Genomic DNA, 22,298 nt, shown 5'->3' on the forward strand with positions numbered 1-22,298 from the left:
GAAAATTATGATTATACATCTGACAAAGTTTATAATCCCAAAGAGTAAGTGTTCAGTGACTTGGCGACATATCCATATTTCCATGGTCTAGGACAGAGAAAAGGGATAGGCAGGAGCAGACAGTGATTACCTGAGACTGTGAGTGATGAGGAATTTTCTAGAAAGCTCCCAGAAAGTAGGATACCAGTATTTTAATGGTATTGTAATATAGAGAGGTGACTTTGGGAGTAAAGTATGTGATTCACAGCCATGAGCACCTGAGTGTGAATCTCTAGCACATGAAATCTGGCCATGACAGGACATATCTTTAACCTCAGTTCTGGTAAAGCAGAGAATCCCTCATAAGAAAGTCAGGCTAGCCAAAGCAGTGAGCTGCAGGTTCACTTAGAGACCTATGCTCAAAAGAAGAAAAAGTAAAGTGAAGATTGACAAGGTAGTTCCAATATTAGCCTTTTACCTCATGTGTACATGTATACAGATGTGATGAGCAAATTCTTTTTATCACTCTAGCTGATTCTAAAAGCCTGTCATGATTGAGCGCACGCTTTCCTCCTCTTAATTCTGCTTCTACTTCTTTTCATTTTAGCTGACCATTGGGTCTTTTGATACTAACCTGAATAATCATGATCAGTTTCCCAATCTCTACCAAATGGCCCCCAAGGACACATCTCTGGCCAGTGGCATTGTCTTATTGTTGAATTATTTCCGCTGGAATTGGGTGGGGTTGATTGTATCTGAAGGACAAAAAGGTGTTCAGATAATCTCAGACCTGAGGGCAGAAATGGACAGAAACAAAATATGTATAGATTTTGTGGAGATGATCCCAGTCAGTAAAGTATCCTTTTTTGCACAGAAACAATTGAATCCTACACGGGTTCTGAAGTCATCAGCAAATGTGATCATCACGTATGGGGACAGTGACTTTCTGAGAGGCTTCCTGTCTTATTTAAAGCAGACTTTAGTTACAGGGAAAGTTTGGATCATGAACTCAGAATGGAATGATATCAACCATTCAAAGCATTTCATTTTGCAGTCATTGCATGGGAGCCTCATTTTCTCACATCACCACAAAGAACTCTCTGGTTTCAGAAATTTTACCCAAACACTTCACCCTTCCAAATACCCAGAAGATTTTTACCTTCAAAGGTTCTGGTTCTACTTTTTTAACTGCTCATTTGCTGACAATGACTGTACTACAGTTGAGAACTGTGTGCCTAATGTTTCCTTGCATGACTCACCTAACAACCATTTTGATAAGGTCATGACTGAGTATGCTTACAATACATACAATGCTGTGTATGCTGTGGCCCATGGCCTTCATGAGATGCTTCTTCATCAAGCAGAAGTAAAACTATTAAGAAAGGCAGAAGAATTGATGTTTTCAGCCTGGCAGGTAATGTGTTTCCCATTGGATTGCTCATAACATAAGCAATGTGATTTTTCTAAATGTATTCATTAGGAGGCCACACTACTTATCTTAGAATCTCTAAGAATACAAAATAAACTACTAGAAACACTGACAAAGGGGGGAGTAAGTCAAGATTTATACAGAAATAATTAAAAGGAAGGAAGAAAATGTGTTCTAAATCCACATCAATATTTTATGTTGCCAGATCAAAGATTTCTATATAAAAATACAGAATATGTCTAATCTTGCGAGTCCCATGGGATTCAGTTGAGGCTGTGGACATTTGCTGAGAGGCCAGAGCTGAGTGTGGAGGGTGGAGTGCCTAGGCATATGGAAGGAATCACAAAATGTGGAGAATGGAATCTGCAGAGAAAAGCTGGAGGAAGGAACCAGCTGAGAGTATTAATCTTAAGTATGTGGAGTCCCATCCATGGAAAAGAGGCTTTAAAAGAAAGGGAAAGGACTGAGTTGACTAAAGAACGGATGCTTCACAGGACTACCACACATGCAGCAAAGCCTGTGCAGACAGACTGGACAGTGGAGATGAATGAGGGCAGTAGAGTTCCCAGGCACGTTACTTCACAACATGCAATAAAGTCCACAGAAGAAGGGAAGGGCGTGGCTGTCCCAGGGTAAGGTGCTCTATAAATAGAAGTTTTTATGTCTCACTCCATCCTGAAGCCACTTTTAAGTAATCACTCAAAGGCTTGTATTATTTATAAACTTTTTGGCCTATAGGTCAGACTTATTACAACCAGCTCTTACATTTAAATTAACACATTTATTTTTTATTTTTATTGAGCTATATATTTTATCCACTCCTCTCCCCTGTCCCCTTCTACTTTCTCATATTATTCACATACTCCCAGTTTACTTAGGAGATCTTGTCCTTTGCAACTCCCCCACGTAGATTAGATCCACGTATGTCTCTCTTAGGGTCCTGTTTGCTGTCTAGTTTCTCTGGGCTTGTGAATTGTATATTGGATTTTCTTTGCTTTATGTCTAAAAGCCACTTTTGAGTGAGAACATATTATATTTGTCTTTCTGGGTCTGGGTTACCACACTCAATATTTTGGTGAAGAATGTGGCTGCTTTTTGCCCTTATCAGAAGAGTCTCCCTGAGGCTAAAGTGAAAAGTTGTGGATTAATATCCAGGTCTTTGATTCGTTTCCATTGGTCAACATCTTTGTTTTTGTGCCAGTACCAAGCTGTTTTCATCACTGTAGCTCTGTAATAGAGTTTGAAGTCAGGGGTGGTAATGCCTCTGGAAATCCTTTTATTGTAGCGGATTGTTTTGGCTATCCTGGATTTTTTGTTTTTCCATATAAAGTTGATTATTGTTCTCTCAAGATCTGTGAAGAATTTTGTTGAGATTTTGATGGGGATTGCATTGAATCTATAGATTGCTTTTGGTAGAATTGACATTTTTACTATGTTAATCCTCCCAATCCAAGAGCATGGGAGATCCTTCCATTTTCTGGTATCCTCTTCAATTTCTTTCTTCAAAGACTTAAAGTTCTTGTGAAATAGATCTTTCACTTCCTTGGTTAAAGTTACCCCAAGATACTTTATGCTATTTGTGGCTATCGTGAAAGGTGATGCTTCTCTGATTTCCCTCTCTGCTCCATTGTTCTTTGTGTATAGGAGGGGACTGATTTTTTTTTTTTGGAGTTGATCTTGTATTCTGCCACATTACTAAAGATGTTTATAAGCTGTAGGAGTTCATTGGTAGAGTTTTTGGGGTCACTTATGTACTCTATTGTATCATCTGCTAATAATGAAAGTTTGACTTCTTCCTTTCCAATTCGAATCCCCTTGATCCCATTATGTTGTCTTATTGCTATTGCTAGAACTTCAAGCACTATATTAAAGAGGTATGGAGAGAGTGGACAGCTTTGTCTTATTCCTGATTTTAGTGGAATGACTTTGAGTTTCTCTCCATTTAATTTGATGTTAGCTGTTGACTTGCTGTATATTGCTTTTATTATATTTAGGAATGAACCTTGTATCCCTAAGTCTTCGAGACCTTTATCATACAGGGTGTTGAATTTTGTCAAATGCCTTTTCTGCATCTAATGAAATGATCAAGTTTTTTTTCTTTCAGTTTATTTATATGATGGATTACATTGATAGATTTTCATATGTTGAACAAGCCCTTCCTCTCTAGGATGAAGCCTACTTGATCATAATGTATAATATTTTTGATGTGTTCTTGGATTCGGTTTGCCAGTATTTTATTGAGAATTTTTGCATTGATGTTCATGAGTGAGATTAGTATGTATGGTTGAGTCTTTGCATGGTTTTGGTGTCAGGGTAACTGTAGCTTCATAAAAGGACTTTGGCAGTGACTCTTCTGTTTCTATATTGTGAAATACATTAAGGAGTATAGGTATTAGCTTTTCTTGGAAGTTCTGGTAGAATTCTGCATTGAAACCATCTGGTTCTGAGCTTTCTTTGGTAGGGAGGTTTTTGATAACAGCTTCTAATTCCTCATGACCTACAGGTCTATTTAAATTGTTCACCTGGTCTTGATTTAATTTTGGTATATGGTACTTATCTAAAAAAATGTCAGTTTCTTTCACATTTTCCAATTTTGTGGCATACAGGCTTTTGTAGTAAGATCTAATGATTCTTCGAATTTCCTCTGTGTCTGTGGTTAGTTCCCCTTTTTCGTTTCTAATCTTGTTAATTTGCAGGATCTCTCTCTGCCATTTGATTAGTTTGGATAGGGGTTTATCGATCTTGTTGATTTTCTCCAAGAAACAGCTTTTTGTTTCATTGATTCTTTGGATTGTTTTCTGTGTTTCAAAACTGAATGCTGGGAGAGAGGAGGTGGAGTGAGGAGAAGCTATGGAGCCAATCCTGGAAACAGACATGCTGGGACCTTGCCCATAGGCCATAAGTCTCATGATTAAAATATAAAATAATGGTGAGTTCCCAATAGATCAGCCCCAATGTCTCAGTGTGTGGGTGTACCCCTCAGGTCCTGACTTCCTTGCTCGTGTTCTCCCTCCTTCTGCTCCTCATTTGGACCATGGAAGCACAGTCCGGTGCTCCAATGTGGGTCTCTCTCTCTGTCTCCTTCGATCACCAGATGAAGATTCTATGATGACATGCAAGATATTCATCAGTATGACTATAGGGTAGGGCCATTTCAGGATCCCTCTCCTCCACTGCCCAAGGAACTAGCTGGGGACATCTCCCTGGACACCTGGGAACCCCTCTAGGGTCAAGTCTCTTGCCAACTCTAAAATTGGCTCCCTTAATTAAGATATCTACTTCCCTGCTCCCATATCTACCCTTCCTTTATCCCAACCATCCCATTCCCCCAAGTTCTTCCCATCCTCCCCTTCTCACTTTTCTCTCCCCATCTCCCCTTTCCCCCATCCCAACCCACCCCCCATTCCCAGTTTTTGCCCAGCTGGACTGGGTCTTAAAAAGCATGGGATAAAACCGGACTCTCTGAACATGGCAGACAATGAGGGCTGCTGAGAAGCCAAGAACAATGGCACTGGGTTTTGATCCTACTGCATGTACTGGCTTTGTGGGAGCCTAGGCTGTTTGGGTGCTCACCTTCCTAGACCTGGGTGGAGGGGGGAGGAGCTTGGACTTCCCACAAGGCAGGGAACCCTGACTGCTCTTCGGGCTGGAGAGGGAGGGGGAAAGGAGCGGGGGGCGGGGAGGGAAATGGGAGGCAGAGGCAGGGAGGAAGCAGACATTTTTAATAATAAAATAGTGAAAAATAAAAAATAGATAAAATAATGGAAATGTGTTAAATTAAGATATAAAAGACAATTATTCCTATTATGTATATAAAGTGTCCTTCTCCTTATCTTCTGATTGATTTTAGTTTGATAACTATTTTGTTAGATATTTGGATAGCTACACCCACTTACTTCTTAGGTCCATTTGATTGGAAAACCTTTTCCCACCCCTTTATTCTGAAGTAATATCTGTCTTTGAGCCTAAGGTGTATTTCTTGTATATAGCAGAAGGTTGGATCCTGTTTTTGTATCCATTCTCTTAGCCTATGTTTTTTTTTAAAAAAATAGGTGAATTGAGTCCATTGATATTAAGTAATAATTAATGACCAGCAGTTGTTAATTTTGGTTATTTTTTCGGTAGTAGTGTTTGTATGTATCCATTCTTTCAGTTATGCTGGTAGGAGGTTATCAGTTGCCTGTGTTTTTATGAGTACAGTTATCTTTCCTGGGTTGGGGTTCTCCTTTTAGTACTTTCTGTAGGGCTGGGTTTGTGGATACATATTGTTTAAATCTGTTTTTTTTATGGAATATCTTGTTTTTTCCATCAATGGTGACTGAAAGATTTTCTGGGTATAGCAGTCTGGGCTTACATCCATGGTCTCTTTGTGTCTGTAGCACTGCTATCCAGGACTTCCTGGCTTTCATGATTTCTATCGAGAAGTGGAATATAATTCTGATAGGTTTACCTTTATATGTTACTTGACCTTTTCCCTTGCAGCTCTTAATTTTTCTTTATACTGTATTTTTGTGTTTTGATAATTATATGGTGAAGGGACTGTTTTTTTTTAATCCAGTCTATTTGGCATTCTGTAAGCTTCTTGTACATTCATAAGGATGCCATTCTTTAGTTGGGCAAGTTTTTTTCTATGGTTTTGTTCAATATATTTTCTGTACCTTTGAGCTGGATTTCTTCTCTTTCTTTTACCCCTATTATTCTTAGGTTAGGTCTTTTCATGGTGTCCCAGATTTCCTGGATGTTTTGTGTTACAAATTTGTTGTATTTAACAATTTCTTTGACCAATGAGTCTGTTTTCTTTATATCTTCAGCACCTGAAATTCTTTCTTCTATCTCTTGTATTCTGTTGGTTATACTTGTCTCTGTAGCTCCTGTTTGTTTACCCAGATTTTTGATATCCAGAATTCCCTCAGTTTGTGTGTTCTTTATTATCTCTATTTTTGTCTTCAAGTCTTGAACTGTTTGCTTTACTTGTTTGATTGTTTTTTTTGGGGGGGGGGTTGAGGAATTTATTAATTTATTTCAATTTTTGTTTGTCTTTTCTTGCATTTCTTTAAGGAGTTCTTTATTCCTCTTTAAAGGTCTCCATCATTTTAAAAAATTATATTTAAAGTCATTTTCTTCTGATTATTCTGGGTTTGGATGATTAAGTCTTCCTGTTGTGTCACTACTGTGTTGTGATGTTGCCATGTTGCTTTTTAGGTTGTTGGAGGAATTCTTGCATTGGCACCTATCCATCTCTTCCTTCAGTTTATGTAAGGAGTGTCTTTGCATCTTGATTGGATCCTTGCAGTGGCTGTCTGATCATTTGGGAGTTTTTCTTAGTCTGTTTTCTTTTGTCAATGTCATCTCAAAGAACCTCTGAGGTCTCTATAAGTCTGTTCTTGTGGTCTTCTCTCCTGTTTTACTCTCTTGGTGCTCTCTCTTGGTTCTCTCAGTATTGTAGCAAGCTCTTGGTCCTCTTAGTATTGAAGCAAACTCTGAGCTCATAGGCAGGGTGTCTCTAGTAGCCTGGTGGGTCTAGTGGATGGGGTTGGTTTTCAGGGAGTTTACTACAGGAAACTACCTGCTGGCTGGCTTGAAAAGCCTGGGGAGTTCGGGGAGTGGCCTGGAGTTTTGTCACTGTGGAGGTCCTAGGGAGTGGATTGTCCCACCATGTGGCTGTTCACTAACCTCTCAAGTCCACTCAGTATTGGAGTAAGCTGTGTTTCAGAGTTCCACTGTGGTTGCAGGAGGATTAGGGGGGTTGGGGGCAGGGTAGGGTTAGTAGTCTGTAGAAGCCGCTGGCTGGGTTTCAGTTTTAGGGGTGCCTACCTACAGGAAACTCCATGCTGGCTGGCTAGAAAAGTCTGGGGAGTTGGTGGAGGGCCTAGGTATTTGTTCCACTGTTGAGGTCCTAGAGAGTGGGGTCACCAGCTGCATGGCTGTTGACTGACCTCTTATGGTTGGAGCAAGCTGTGTTCCTAATCATATTCTGCTATATTCATATATTGATGAATTGTACAGTTGTCATCAGAGAGGCTTTCTTCATCTAGCAACTGATGGGAGCATAGACTTTGATCCACAGCCAAACCCTGAGGAAGAAAGGGAGGAAGGATTGTATGAGCCAGAGAGGTGGAAAAAAATCATGAGAACATGGCTTATAAAATAAACTAAGAAGGGCTTATAGGGGCTCACAGAGTCTGAAGTGGCAACCATGGAGCATTCATGAATCTGAGGTAGATCCTTTGCATATTTGTTATGGTTATTAGCTTTGTGCTCTTGTGAAATTCCTAACAGTGGAAGTTAGGGGTGTCTCTGACTCATTTGCCTTCTCTTGAGACCCTTTTCCTCCTACTGGACTATCTCCTCCAGCCCTGATAGGAGGTTTTTTTCCTAGTCTTACTGTAATTTGTTAGGTCATATTTGGTGGATATCACAGGGAGGTCAGCTACTTGTTTGTTTGAAGGGAAATGGAGGAGGAGGATATCTGGCAGAAAAGGGAGGTAAGGGGAAGGAATTGGGAGAATTGAGGGCAGGGCAAACTGTGGTAGGGATGTAATGTATGAGAGAAGAATAAAATTTCAAAAATCACAAAAACACCTATCACAAAGAGAGAATTCAAATATGTTTTTATTTTCTCCAAGTATATATACCCTGCGTTATAATTCAATGGTGATTAAGCTTTTTTCATTTATTTTCCCCCAAAGCCAAAAGTGATGATTTCTTAAAATCCTGCCTAATACCTTTACTTATTAAATATGATGGATGATGAATAATAAACACTTCAATTTTAGGTGGTTTCTGTTTCTATTCTATTTTCATCTCAAGGAGTCTATTTTTTTCTTAGAAATACACACCAAATGATATTCATTTATATTTTATATCTCATAGTTTTTCTTCAGGGGTTTATTAAGTTATGTGTTCTCAAGATGCTTTTATGTTTTTGTTTATTTGTTGTTTTTGTTTTGTTTGCTTTGATGTTTGTTATTATCCCTGGAGAGGTCATTATTTACTTAATGACAAAAAGAACAACTAAACTCAGAGAGTTAGGCCCCAACTTGTTCAGAGATACTACTGTTCATTGTATTTAATTAAACTTATACATCCAGCTTGAATTTGATTTTCTTTTCCAAAGTTTTATATTTGATAAAACTGAAAACAGAAATTTTAAAAAGGATATAAAAGCTAGCCAATAGGAAGCTAGATTTAATAGACCAAGCCTTGATTTAATTAATACAGTTTCAGTGTGGTTATTTAGGGAGTCTGCGTGGCCAGGAAATGAACAAGTGGCCTCCTACTACAACCAAATTTTGTTAGACAAACTGACAATTGCCAGGTTTTCTTTCACTTACTTTTTATCTTGGTGCTTGTTATTGAGAGCTCCTATCTATTAACAAGATTGTTATTTTCAAAAATATCATAATATATTAGCTATCCATAGGCTGCCATTTGCCCTACATTCTTGATACCTATGTTAAATTTACTTCATGCATCAAGGATTTAAACAATACAAAACTTCCCCAAACACTTCAGTTCTTTGTCTTCACTCTGGTACCAACTTCATAAAATAATACATCTTTTTTAGCTGCACCCTTTTCTAAAAGACAAGCAGTTTACTAATCATGCTGGAGAACAAGTGAATTTGAATGAGAAAATGAAACTGAATGCAGAGTATGACATTCTCAACTATTGGAACTTTCCAGAAGGTCTAGGACTTAAAGTAAAAGTTGGACAGTTTTCCCCATATGGTCCACTTGGTCAACAATTATCTTTATCTGAGGACATGATAGAATGGGCAACAGGAATTACAGAGGTGAGTTGGGTATAATTATAATACAATTAACTACGCATAGTAAAACAAATCTTGATAAGGACCTCCTAACCAAAATCTATTTACAATGGACCCTCTTATAAAGAAAAGAGTAATTTCTTCTAATGGAGTCTCATTTCAGGGAAGAGTCCATTCCCAAGAATCTCAATGTTATTTTTGTAGAACTTTTATGTCATATTTCTTTGTTTGAAAACTTTCTGTCTTACTGGTCTTTTGCTTTATGTGTGTTTCTTTCATTGGGGTTTTTTGTTTTCAGTTTTGTTTCCTTGTTTTGTAAACATAGAGAAAGAAAGGGCATAGAGTTGAACAAAGGGTGAGTTAGGGAGGTCTAAGAGGAATTGAAGGAAGAAAGATACATGATCAGAATATTTTCTGTGAATACGTCTTTTAATGTTTTATACTATACTATATATATTTTAATCTTTTCTTTTGCCTTGCAGTTTTGTGATTTTTTTATGTACTGATATTTTTAAGTTTTCTATATAAATTTAAAAAATATTACTGGATATTAAAAATATAAATATATGAAATATTATATGTTGTTTTTTAGGACCCATATAAAATTAAGGATACTACTATTTCTGTGAAGAATGAAATAGGAATTTTAAATTGGTATTGCATTGATTCTGTAAATAGTTTTTGGTAGAATGGTCATTTCCACAATATTAATTCTATCAATCCTTGAGCATGGGATGTCCTAACATCTTTATGAGGAAATTCAATTACAATAACAAATACAGAGATTTGACAGAAATATTCATGTTAACTTGAAGTAGAAGACACTTTTGTATTTTCTTTTTTTCCTAACATGGTTCAGAGACAGCATCATTTGAGTACTGATTGGAGAAGATATACTTCACAGATTTTAGAGCTAAGGGTGTCCATAATTCCTTCAATAGTAAATTGAGGAAGGAATTGGAGAAATGGAAATAGAGAGTAAAGTAGGAATAAGAAGCACAGTGCATGGTTTAGGACCACGAATGATAGTGGAGGAAATATTTCATAGCAGTTCACCAAGGCAGCGGTAGGGGTGATTTCTGCTCAGGCAATCGTTTCCAGGATGCCAGGCAGGAATCTCAGCTCCAAGCTTCTCTGCCTCATTTCAGCTCCCATCTGCTCACCCAGTTTTACTCCACCCATCAATCCACTCATGGCTAGCAAACGGGGTTGACATGTTCCAGCTGCTGTTTTCTATTGTCCATGACCAACTGCCCCTCATTGATGGCTACTTTTGTCCTTGACCTGGTGCAAGCAAGATGGTGGAGCAGCACTAGCTTGACTGTTCCTTTGGAAACAAAAGCGCCATGTAGGCTTATTTTGTTTTCCTTTAATTCTTTCTCTGCTAAAAGTAGAGTCTATTTGGTTTTAACTGTGACTCTTGTAACTCTTGTCTTTCACTGACTCTCACAAAGGCAGCTTTTAATCCATTATCATACCCAACAATCCCTTGAACCATGTATGTGCTTTTTAAACTCTATACTTCTAATTTAAGGAAGAGAATTTTTTATATACCATATGTAATGAGATCATGTTCATTTACCAATATGCACCTAAATGCTCACACATTTCATATGAAAATATGCACAACATCTGTTGGGGGTTGTCATTACTGACAGATCTTTAGGTTGAATTTGGTGGTTTCTGGGACTTGTTTAGCTATTACTTTTGACTGATAAGGCACTATGGTGTGCTTTGTGACAGTAGAAGACATTCACCTCATGACAGCAACATTAGAAGTAGGATGAGTCCATTGTCTCAACACACCTTCCAATGGCAAGCCTCCAATCACTAACTTTCTCACCTTTTAAAAAACATTTTGTTTTTATTTTTTTACTATTTATATGAATGTGAAGGAAGGGATTATCTTATCTGCATGTCAAGTGCAGGTGCCTGTGGATGCCAAAAGAGGCTGTTGGATTCCCTGTAGCTGGAGTTACAGGCAATTTTGACCCATGTAATGTGAGTCTGGGAATCAAATTCATGACCTCTGCAAGAGCATCCCATGCTGTTAATACTGAACCATTTCTCCACCCCAATACTTCTCCACTTACAGGCTTCAGCATGTCTCAGCAGCATCATAGGCTGAAGGTCATCACTGTTAAGGCAGTGTGTATGTCCAAGCTACAGCAACATCCATCCAGTTGGTTGTTTATGGATACAAAACTATGTTCACTAATGTTCCAGTTCTATGAATAATGTGCTCAGTATAGTAGTAAGTGAAAATATGAATTATAACTTGCTCACTGATTTTCCTAAGACTCCCCAGTCTATCTGCAGTGAAAGTTGTAGTCCTGGTTTCAGAAAATCCCTCCCAGAAGGAAATGTGGCTTGTTGTTTTGACTGCACTCTGTGTCCAGAGAATGAGATTTCCAATGAGACTGGTAAGTGTGTTTTATGGAAAAATTCTCTACTTCTAATTAATAGCATTTTTATGAAGTGTCTCACATTTGTACTTCAAACTCTTTACACACTGAGCCATTTCCCTAGCCTAAGATATTAAGCAAAGTGTAGTGATATACACCTTTTACACTCAGGAGACAGAGGCAAGCCGATATCTGTGAGGTTATAACCAATTACTCAGGAGGCTGAGACAGGAGGTTTATTGCAAGTTCAAGGCCATCCTAGGTATCAAAAGGGATCTCATTTCAAACAGAAGTCAGGGAAAGTTTTAAAAAATTTACAGTAACTCAAAAAAAAAAAGGAATGGATAATGGGGCATGATATAGAATGTTAGCAGGAATCCAGTGAGAACCAGTTAACTTTCATTAATATATACTGTATTGTTAAGACAACTGATTTCTTCAATATTTAATTACTGATTAATACCTTAAAGTGTTCAAATGCATGAATATAAATGATGTGATGCTGAGGTCAATCACCTCTATAATGAAAACTTTTTAGAGACAGGGTCTCTCTTGTAGATGGAACAGCGGGTTGCTTCCCGCCGCCCAGCTCCCAGCCACCAGCTAGCTTTACCCAAAATAATTACATGGAAACTGTATTCTTTTAAACACTGCTTGGCCCATTAATTCTAGCCTCTTATTGGCTAACTCATATATCTTGATTAACCCATTTTTATTAATTTGTGTAGCACCACGAGGTGGTGGCTTACAGGGAAGGATCTTAACCTGCGTCCATCTTGGAGAGAAGAGCTATAGTGTCTGCCTCATTGCCTTCTTTCCAGCATCCTGTTCTGTCTACTCTGCCTACCTAATTTTCTGTCCTATCAAAGGGCCAAGGCAGTTTCTTTATTAACCAATGAAGGTAACACATAGACAGATGACCCTCCTCCATCACTCTCTATGTAATCCTGGCTGTCCTGCAGCTCACTATGTAGATCAAGCTGCCCCGAAATTTCTAAAGATCCACTGCCTCTGTCTTCCAAGTACCAGAACTAAAGAAAGACATATGCCACTTTGCCTGGCCTATAATGGTAAACTCTTTAAATTCGCTTTTTAAATAAAAAGTGTAATCATCTTTCTGGGAATTAAACTAAGGTTGTGGGCTTGGTGGCAGGCACCTTTTTTCAGCAAGCCACCTTGAAGGCTCTCTAATGTATTTTTTTAAAGTCTTTGATTAGTGGAGTTGGGCATTTAGCTCAACTGGTAGAGTGCTTGCCTAGGTTTCAACTCCAGCACTGTATATGCTGTATTTGGTGATACACACCTAATTCCAGCACTTGAGAGAAGGAGAAAAGAGGATCAGAAGACCAAGGTCATCCTCAGCAACATAGTAAACACAAGAGACTATCTCAAAATAAAGTATTTTGTTAGTGTATAATTGGTGTAGAATATAATGGGTTTTATGAATATTTGTTCACATATAACATACAGTTTGACTATATTTACATCCACATCCTACCTTGTCCCCCTCCTTCCTTCTAGAAGTTCTTCTTCTGGCCAAGTAGTTCACGTGTGTGTGTGTGTGTGTGTGTGTAAAATCTAGACTGCAATAATGAATCATGCAATAGTTGTCTTTGGAAACCTGATTTATTTATTTCATTACATAAGATACAACCATACATAATTCTAGTTCTGGGGGATGTGATGCCCTCTGAAGACACCAACTATACACATGGTACAAGCAAAACACCCATACATATAAAATAGATAAACCTAAAGAAAAATTAAATAATAATAAAACATAAAATGTATTTTTGTATAATTGTGTTATAAAGGGCACACAAGTCTAGCTCACTGCTCTATTGATTGGAGGAGACACTGTGATCACAACAACTCTTATAAAGAAAGCATTTTAGTTGGGGCCTGTTTACATTTTCAGAGGTTTACTCCATTATAACCATGGCAGGAAACATGGTAACACACCAGCAGACATGGTGCAGGCAGAGTAGCTGAGGGCTCTACATCTGAATCTGCAGAGAGCAGGAAGAGAGCCACTGGGATTAGCTTTTGCTTTTGAAAGCTCACAATCCATCCCCAGTGACATACTTCCTCCAACAAAGCCATACCTATTCCAACAAGGGCACTCCTCCTAATCTTTCTCAAGTAGTACTCCTCTCTGATGACTAAGCATTCAAGACTATGAGGTCATTCTTTTTCAAACCACCACATTCCACTCCCTGCCTTCCCATAGGGTTGGAGCCATATTATAATGCAAAATGCATTTAGTCTAATTTTAAAAGTCCCCATAATATCAACGTCTAGTGCGTTGGGGTCCCTGGGTAAGGGTCTCATGCAAATCAGGACACAGGGGATGCAAAGTGTGAACAAATGCATAATAAGCTTTATTTTGTATGGCCTTTTATGCAGACTAAAAAGCATTGCCTCAACTCTGAAACTCCCCCTTGACTCTCGTACATGATCATGAGAAACTCTTACCTCTCCTTGCAAGATTCAATACCTCAATTAATAACAGTAATAAAAAGTACATAGAGAAGAAGTATGTAGAAACAAGGCAAAAAGTATACAGAAGCAAAGCACTCCTTTGTAACTGGTAGAGTGTGAAGAACTGAGCTCAAAGGCTACTTCCTTATCCAGGGTACAGATTCTGACAGAACATTTGAGAAATGGGCAGAACAAAGTTTGCTTTCATCTATGCTTGGTTTGCCAAGCAATCGTTTCCCAACTTTGTCTCATCTGTCCCAGGAGGAGCCTGCACTCTAAGCCAGTTCTGTGTCTCCACACCATAATCTATAACATTCTTAATACTGTTTACAAGCCCAAAGTTTACTCTCTTCGGAGACTCATGCAATCTCTTTAACTGTAACCCATGTAAAAATTAAACTAAAAAACAGGTCACATACTTCCAACATACAATCACACAGAATGTACATTACCATTTCAAAAGAGAGGAAAGGAAGCATACTGAGGAAATACTAGACCAAAGAAAGACCAAAAGTCAACAGAGTCAACTCTAAATTCTTCATCTCCATATCTGATGTCAAAACATTTTTCAACACTCTAACTCCTTCCAGCTTTGTTAACTGCAACACACCCGTCTCTCTCTCTCTCTGGCTGATTCCACACCCAGTCTGCAACTTTCCTGGGCAGGTATCTCATAACTCTGGCATCTCCAACATCTTTGGGTTTCCAATAAATCTAGACTTCACCTTTACAACTTCATACCATGGCCTTTCTGGGCGTCCATGCACACCCCTGACACACACCTAATCTCACCAGTTTTCCTTAGCTGTGGAGGGAGATCCCACACAAGGATATATCTCTTTCATATATCCTTGACTCTAAAAGTCAGAACCATGTATTCAAAGCTGACAAGTTCTACTATTTGCTAGGTCTGAACATGGCCCCTACTTCTATTACATTTGCACTAGTTTTCTGTTGTTATGGCTTCCTTCACTGCTTAAGCTTTTCTTTCATTTCTTTTCAAAAGTTGGAAGACTTTCTGGGTCGGGTCTTCCTGGGGTCACCACTCCCATTATTAATTTTAGCATGGGGCTTTTCTTTAAATGATTATCTCTGTCTTAGTTAGAGTTTCTATTGCTATGAAGAGACATCATGACCATGGCAACTCTTATAAAAGAAAATACTTAACTGGGGCTGGCTCATTGTTCAGAGGCTTAGTCCACTGTCATCATGATGGGAAACATGGTAGCACACAGGAATACGTAGTGCTACAGAAGTAGCTGAGTTCTACATCTGGATCTGCAGGCAGCAAGAAAAGAACTGAGTGAGACATACTGAGACCTCAGAACCCACCCCCTAGTTACACACTTCTTCCAATCAAGCCATACCCATTCCAACAAGGCCAAACCTCCTAATGGGGCCACGATCTATGGACCTATGGAGGGGACATTTTTATTCAAACCACCTCAATCCCCTTGAGTGCTATATTTAGCTTGTTTACACTTCATGGTGCACTTTTTTTTCCTCAAAGTGTACATATTGTACTTTTCCTTGTTCATCTTGCTCCTTTTTATTATAGATCTAGATAAGGGTGACCACTAATAACCATGTAACACCATCACTTTTAGGTGGTCTTAAAATCTCCTCTTCCAGTGTCATTAATCTAAAACTCTTCAATTTAACATCAGGCAGATTTTTGAGCAAGAGCAGAAAATAGTCACATACTTCTACAAAATACAAGAAAAATTTCTAAGCTATTTATTAATATTCTTCTCCTCTGAAACCTCTTGAGACAGGCCATCAAATCTACACTGCTCACATCACCACAGTCTTCCATGCTCCTATTAGGACACAGTCTTCCATGCTCCTATTAGGACACAGTCTTCCATGCTCCTATTAGGACACAGTCTTCCATGCTCCTATTAGGACACAGTCTTCCATGCTCCTATTAGGACACAGTCTTCCATGCTCCTATTAGGACACAGTCTTCCATGCTCCTATTAGGACACAGTCTTCCATGCTCCTATTAGGATGGCCCATGAAGCCCCACTTATCTCATCCAACCACTCTTCTAATCCTCCAACAAACATCATGGTCAGTCCTATCACAGAAAAAAACACACTCCTGGTATCATCTGTCTTAGTCATTGTTCTAATGCTGTGAATCAACGCCATAACCACAGCAGCTCTTAGAAAAGAAACCATTTAATTAAGACTTGCTTATAGGCTCAGAAGTTTAGTCCATTATCATCATGGTTAGAAACAGGGCAGCATGAAGTTGGACCTTGTGCTGGAAGCATAGCTGAGAGTTCAACATCTGGATCCGCAGGCAGTAGGAAGAGAACCACTTGGCCTGACTTGGATTTTGAAACTTCAAAACCTACCCCCAGTGACACACTTCCTCCAACAAGATCACACATCCTAATCCTTCCCACGTAGTGCCACTCCCTGACATCTAAGTATCCAAATGTTTGTGGCCTTTGAGGGTCATTATTACTCAAACCACCCCAATACACATGGCATGCATGTGGAAATTAGAAGACAACTTTGGGAGATCATCTGTAACTGCAACTCCAGGGGATCTTAGGCTATCTGTATCATTTGCACAAACCCACATACATGCACACATACACAAAACTAAAATTTTTAAATCTACTTAATAAAAATTAATCTTTAAAAACAATCCAATATCCAATGTTTATATTTGAAGTTAATTCCTTCCGACAAATTTTATGATAACACCTTTAAACTCCTTTGTTTGTTGCCAGAAAAGAAGCCACAAAGGCCAGGGTATGCCCTAACTTGCCAAGTAGCTGAGTCTGGCTTTGTACTCCTATTCCTCCTGATTCTACCTCCCAAATGCAAGAGCTACAGACATGCACCACTATGTGGCAAACTGTTAAAATGCAATATTTACTTATTTAAAACACCTTCAGATAGAAGAAAAACAACCAGAGAAGTCAGTTCACTGGGTAGCTCCATTTGAACCCCATATCTGAGAATACCACTACAAAGAAAGGACTTGAGAAGACCCGTCTTACCTCACTAAACTTATTTTTCAAAATCAAGAGTGGTGTGTGTGTGTGTGTGTGTGTGTGTGTGTGTGTGTGTGTGTCCAGGAGTGTGGGTGTACACGTGTCATGGTGCACAGATGGAATTGGAGAGTCAGTCATCACCCTCACTCTGCCTGAGATCACATTTCTTCACAGATGCATTAGCCATGCCAGATGCCCCATGACCTCCTGGAAAGTATTGTCTGTCTCTCATCTGATAATAGGGGTGCACTGGGATTATAGATGCTTGTGCTACAGCATCCAGCTTTTATGTGGACCCTGGGAATCCAAACTCAAATTATCAGGCTTATGCAGCAAGCTGTTTATACAGTGAATCAGCTCGCCTCAGCCCAGAAAATATTTTACATGAATGCAATATTGTGATCAAGTTGAAGTTGGATATTGTAAGTAAGTATGTAAGTTTCTGAAAAGTGGAAAATAATAACATCAGAATATTCAAAACAACACACAATTGAATTAGGAGGAGAAACTGTAGCTTTGTTCATGTCACATTGCAGGAAATACACGGTAGTCACGTTATTCCCCATAAAGCATTCTTTCGTTTGGTGTCTGAAGTAACAAGGGATGTCTGTTAGGCTAAACTACTCAAGTGAGTGGATAAAGAGGACAAAAGAAAACTAACCTGGAATAACAAATATACATGCTTTCACCAGATGCAGATCAGTGTGTGAAGTGTTTAGATCATCAATATGCCAACACAGACCGAAACCATTGCCTCCAGAAATCTACGACCTTCCTGGATTATGATGATCCCCTGGGGATAGGTCTGTCATGCATAGCCTTGTACTTCTCTGCACTGTCAGCTCTCGTTCTTGGGATCTTTCTGAAGCAGCAAGACACGCCCATCGTGAAGGCAAATAACCGCACTCTCAGCTACATCCTGCTCATCACCCTTAACTGCTGTTTTCTCTGCTCTTTTCTCTTTATTGGCCACCCCAACACAACCACTTGCATCCTGCAGCAGACCACATTTGGAATGTTGTTCACTGTGGCTGTTTCCACCATCTTGGCCAAAACTATTACTGTGATTCTTGCCTACAAGGTCACTGCCCCAGGAAGAAGAATCAGATGGTTGTTGGTAACACGGGCACCTAACTTCATTGTTCCCATCTGCACCTTCATCCAGATTATCTTGTGTGGGGTCTGGCTGGGAAAATCTCCCCCCTTCATTGACACAGATGCACACTCTGAGCGTGAACACATTATCATCCTATGCAACAAGGGATCAGTCACTGCTTTCTACTGTGTGCTGGGATATCTGGGCGCTCTGGCCTTGGGAAGCTTCACTGTGGCTTTCCTGGCCAGAAACCTACCTGACACCTTCAATGAAGCCAAGTTCCTGACATTCAGCATGCTGGTGTTCTGCAGTGTCTGGGTCACCTTCCTCCCTGTCTACCACAGCACCAAAGGGAAGGTCATGGTGGCTGTGGAGGTCTTCTCCATCTTGGCATCCAGCGCAGGGCTCCTAGGTTGTATCTTTGCCCCCAAGTGCTACATCATTTTGTTCAGACCACAAATGAACTCTATTCAGGGTCTCAGGAACAAAATACATTATAGGTACAAGGCTTAATAAATTTAGTATTAACTTTCAAGTTAGCACATGAAGGAGATGTCATTATTACATTTTCATACATATATTTGTTCCTATTCATCTGTCTCACAAACTGATACTGCATCCCCTCTATTGACCTCTTCCTGTTTCTTCCTTATCTTAAAACAATCCTCATTTTTACACTCATGTCTGTGTGTTTCTTTACTCCCTGCCCCTTCCTACCTCCCATACTTCCACTCCTTTCTTGGATACCTTCCACTTTAAGAATGAAGGAAGAGAGAGAGAGAGAGAGAGAGAGAGAGAGAGAGAGAGAGAGAGAATGCCAGCCCCCCCTTGTGGTATTTATACTTATGACTATGGCTTAGGTGACCAAATAAACAGTTTCGGTTCCAAAATTTTTCTTTTAAATGTTATGGCTTTACTCTTCTTTAAGGCTGAAGAAATGCCACTGTGAATATGCTTCATATTTACTTTATCCACTTACCTGCTTATGGATATCTGCATGCTTCTTTTATTACTAAAACTAAAGTACAGCAATAATTGTGGATGTGCAATTATCTCTGTAGATGCCTTCTGGGTCTATATATCTAGGAGTCGTATGATGGATTGAATGGTACTTCTCTTTGTAATTTTGTTACTAACTTCTACTCTGCTTTCTATAGTGGTACAAATATCCTACTAAACATGTAACAATATTGATTAAGGAAAAAATGGGGTGTGGGATCAGCTTTCTAAGGAGACCTATGAACTTGTGGTGCTGACTATCCCTATGATCTAAGCCGCTGCTGAAATTCACCACCACCACTTCTTCAAAATCCAGGAGAGACGTACAAACTTACACACGTGTGACTATAACCACAAAATATAAGAAACATTACAAAGAAAGTCAACATAATTTTCTGAAAATGTTCAACTGGTGAACTCAACATTCTGAAATAGGTAAATGATCAGAACTTTTCAGAAGTTTTCTTGAAAAAAAAAAAACAAAAGATCAAAGACCTGAACGAGGATATCCATAGGCAGATTTATTCCATACATACCTTCAATACCTATAAAGAAAGTCATTAATACAGAGGAAAATGGCAGCAAGACAAAGGAAAACTATAACGGGAAGAACGAGCTGTTTGTTCTGGGTGCCCTGCTAGTTTGACCCCCAAAATAATCACACAGAAATTGTATTAATTAAATCACTGCCTGGCCCATTATTTCTAGCCTCTTATTGGCTAACTCTTACATCTTAGTTTAACCCATTTCCATTAATCTGTATTACCATGAGGTCATGGCTTACCTGGTAAGATTTAACATGTCTGACTTGGTAGCTCCATGGCAGCTCTCTCTCTGCTTTCTTCCTCCCAGAATTCAGTTCTGTCTTCTCTGCCTACTTAAGTTCTGCCCTATCAGGCCAAGCAGTTTCTTTATTAATTAACCAATGAAAGCAACACACAAACAGAAGGACCTCATATACCAGAAAACAATCAACAGCATGAGAGAAAACTTCAGGAATGACACTGAGATGAGGAGGGACAAAAGTATTGAAAATGAAAAAATAAATTTAAAAAAGCGGAAGCATGAACAATGGACTCAAAGAAGCAAAAGAAAGACTTCCAGATGGAGAAGGATGAAAAAATAACAATGCAGATACCAAGAATCAAAAAATAAATGAGCATGACCACAATGTCCATGAAAGATCAAACCCAAGAACCAACAAGACTAGAAGGAGTAACATAAACCCAAATGGTGCAGGATATTCATTCAACAAAATTACAGCAGAAAAAAAAACCCAAGCCTAGAAACCATTCAGACATTCAAACACAAAACACATTTAGAACGCCAAACAGACATGACCAGAGAACAACCTTCCCATGGCATAGTACAGTCAAGATGTCAAAAATACATAGCAAAGAAACAATATTAAATGCTGTCAAGGAAAAAACACCAAATCACCTACAAAAGCAAATAACAGAGTAATATTAGCAAACTAAAAGCCAGAAAGTCATGAAATGGTATCTTTCAAGTCCCAAAAGCAGATTAATTGCCAGTCAGGACTACTATGCCAGGCAAGTGATCTTCTAAATTTGAGAAAAAATAAGGACATTTCAAGGTAAACACAACTGAGGGTGTTACTGAACACCACGCCAGCACTGCAAAGGATACTAAAAGAATACTATATGCAATAGAAGATATTTCAATCACTAATGCAGGGGAAAGAATAAATTTCATGTTCAGACAAGCTGAACAAAGGTGAGCTGGAAGGAGTCCATTATATCCAACAACATAAACCAGATATGAATGTGGGATGGCATAAAGAACAGACAATAACCCAACTGACAGGAAAAAAACAGAAATTAATAGCTATTTCTCATCAATAATTTCTGTGTAATGGACTCAACTCACCAATAATGATACAGACCAGATGGATGGATTAAAAATGTAAAAGGAAGCCGGGCGGTGGTGGCGCACGCCTTTAATCCCAGCACTCAGGAGGCAGAGGCAGGGGGAACTCTGTGAGTTCAAGACCAGCCTGGTCTACAAGAGCTAGTTCCAGGACAGGCTCCAAAACCACAGAGAAACCCTGTCTCGACAAAAAAAAAAAATGTAAAAGGAATATGGAGAATGGTGTAAAGTTACTGCTTGACAGGGGTTGGGAAGGAGGAAATACAACTAAGAAGAGCGTAGAGGACTGGGGGCTGTGAAATGACTCTATATGGTATTTCAGTGGTGAACACAGGTGGAAACCCACTGAATGGAAGATACAAAATAGGAACCCTAGTTTGGTGTGACGATGAACACATGTATTTGTGGCATTTTGGAGACTGATGGGAGGGCAAGTTTAAGGGTAATCAGGGATACAGATAAAATCCTGAATTAAAAAAGAATAAGATGGAAAATATGAACACTAATGTGAAGTGCAGTCTTTGGGTGAGGATGTGTCATTGTGGATTATAACAAATACACCACTGTGATGGAGGATGTTGACAGTGGGAGAGGCTTACACTTGATAGGGAAAGGGAACAATGAAACATCTGTACCTTCCTCTCAGTGTTCTAGTAAACATCAAGCTCTAAAGAATCCTTATAAAATAAAAATAAAATCTATTCATATATTTAAGAAAAAATGAAATTCAACTCTATAGTGTCTCCAAGAAACACACCTCATTGATAAAAATCAAAAGATAGAAGACATTCTATCAAGAGCATTAAAACCAACCACACCAAATGTTGGAACTCCAACTTCATAAAATAAACATTAAATGGAAAAATAAGTCCTCATATGGTATTAGTTGTGAATTCAATACCAAACTAGATAGGTCATCCAAACTAAAAGTCAACAAAGATGTGCCAGAGTTAAACTATGTCATAGATTAGATGGACTTAGCATATTACTACAGAATATTCCATCCAATCAATATTAACCATCATATTTGGCTATATACATTCTTCTTAGCAGGGAATGATACCACCCAGAGTGGGCAGGTCTTCTCACTTCAATTAACCTAATCAAAATACTCCCTTACAGGTATGCCTAGAGGCCCATCTTTCAGTTGACTCTATAGCTCAACAAGCTGACAATGTAGGTTAACCATCACAACTAATCCCATTTTTAGAATCCAGCATTACTCTGTACTAAGG

The 22,298-nt window shown here is 38.9% G+C and overlaps 1 protein-coding gene across 1 annotated transcript in view; it reads left to right on the forward strand.

The window, feature by feature from the left end:
- LOC121464798 (vomeronasal type-2 receptor 116-like) overlaps window positions 1-18,687 on the forward strand; it is a 30,415-nt gene extending 11,728 nt beyond the window's left edge. Inside the window, exons 3-6 of the mRNA XM_041677900.1 lie at window positions 587-1,393; window positions 8,976-9,203; window positions 11,479-11,602; window positions 17,771-18,687. Of these exons, the coding sequence (XP_041533834.1) occupies window positions 587-1,393; window positions 8,976-9,203; window positions 11,479-11,602; window positions 17,771-18,687 (2,076 nt within the window). The remainder of the gene's footprint in view (window positions 1-586; window positions 1,394-8,975; window positions 9,204-11,478; window positions 11,603-17,770) is intronic.
- The last annotated feature ends 3,611 nt before the right edge of the window (window positions 18,688-22,298 follow it).

Source organism: Microtus oregoni, unplaced genomic scaffold (assembly GCF_018167655.1).
Source record: "Microtus oregoni isolate MIOR12 unplaced genomic scaffold, Mior012 000029F_ref0000214, whole genome shotgun sequence".
NCBI lineage: Eukaryota > Metazoa > Chordata > Mammalia > Rodentia > Cricetidae > Microtus > Microtus oregoni.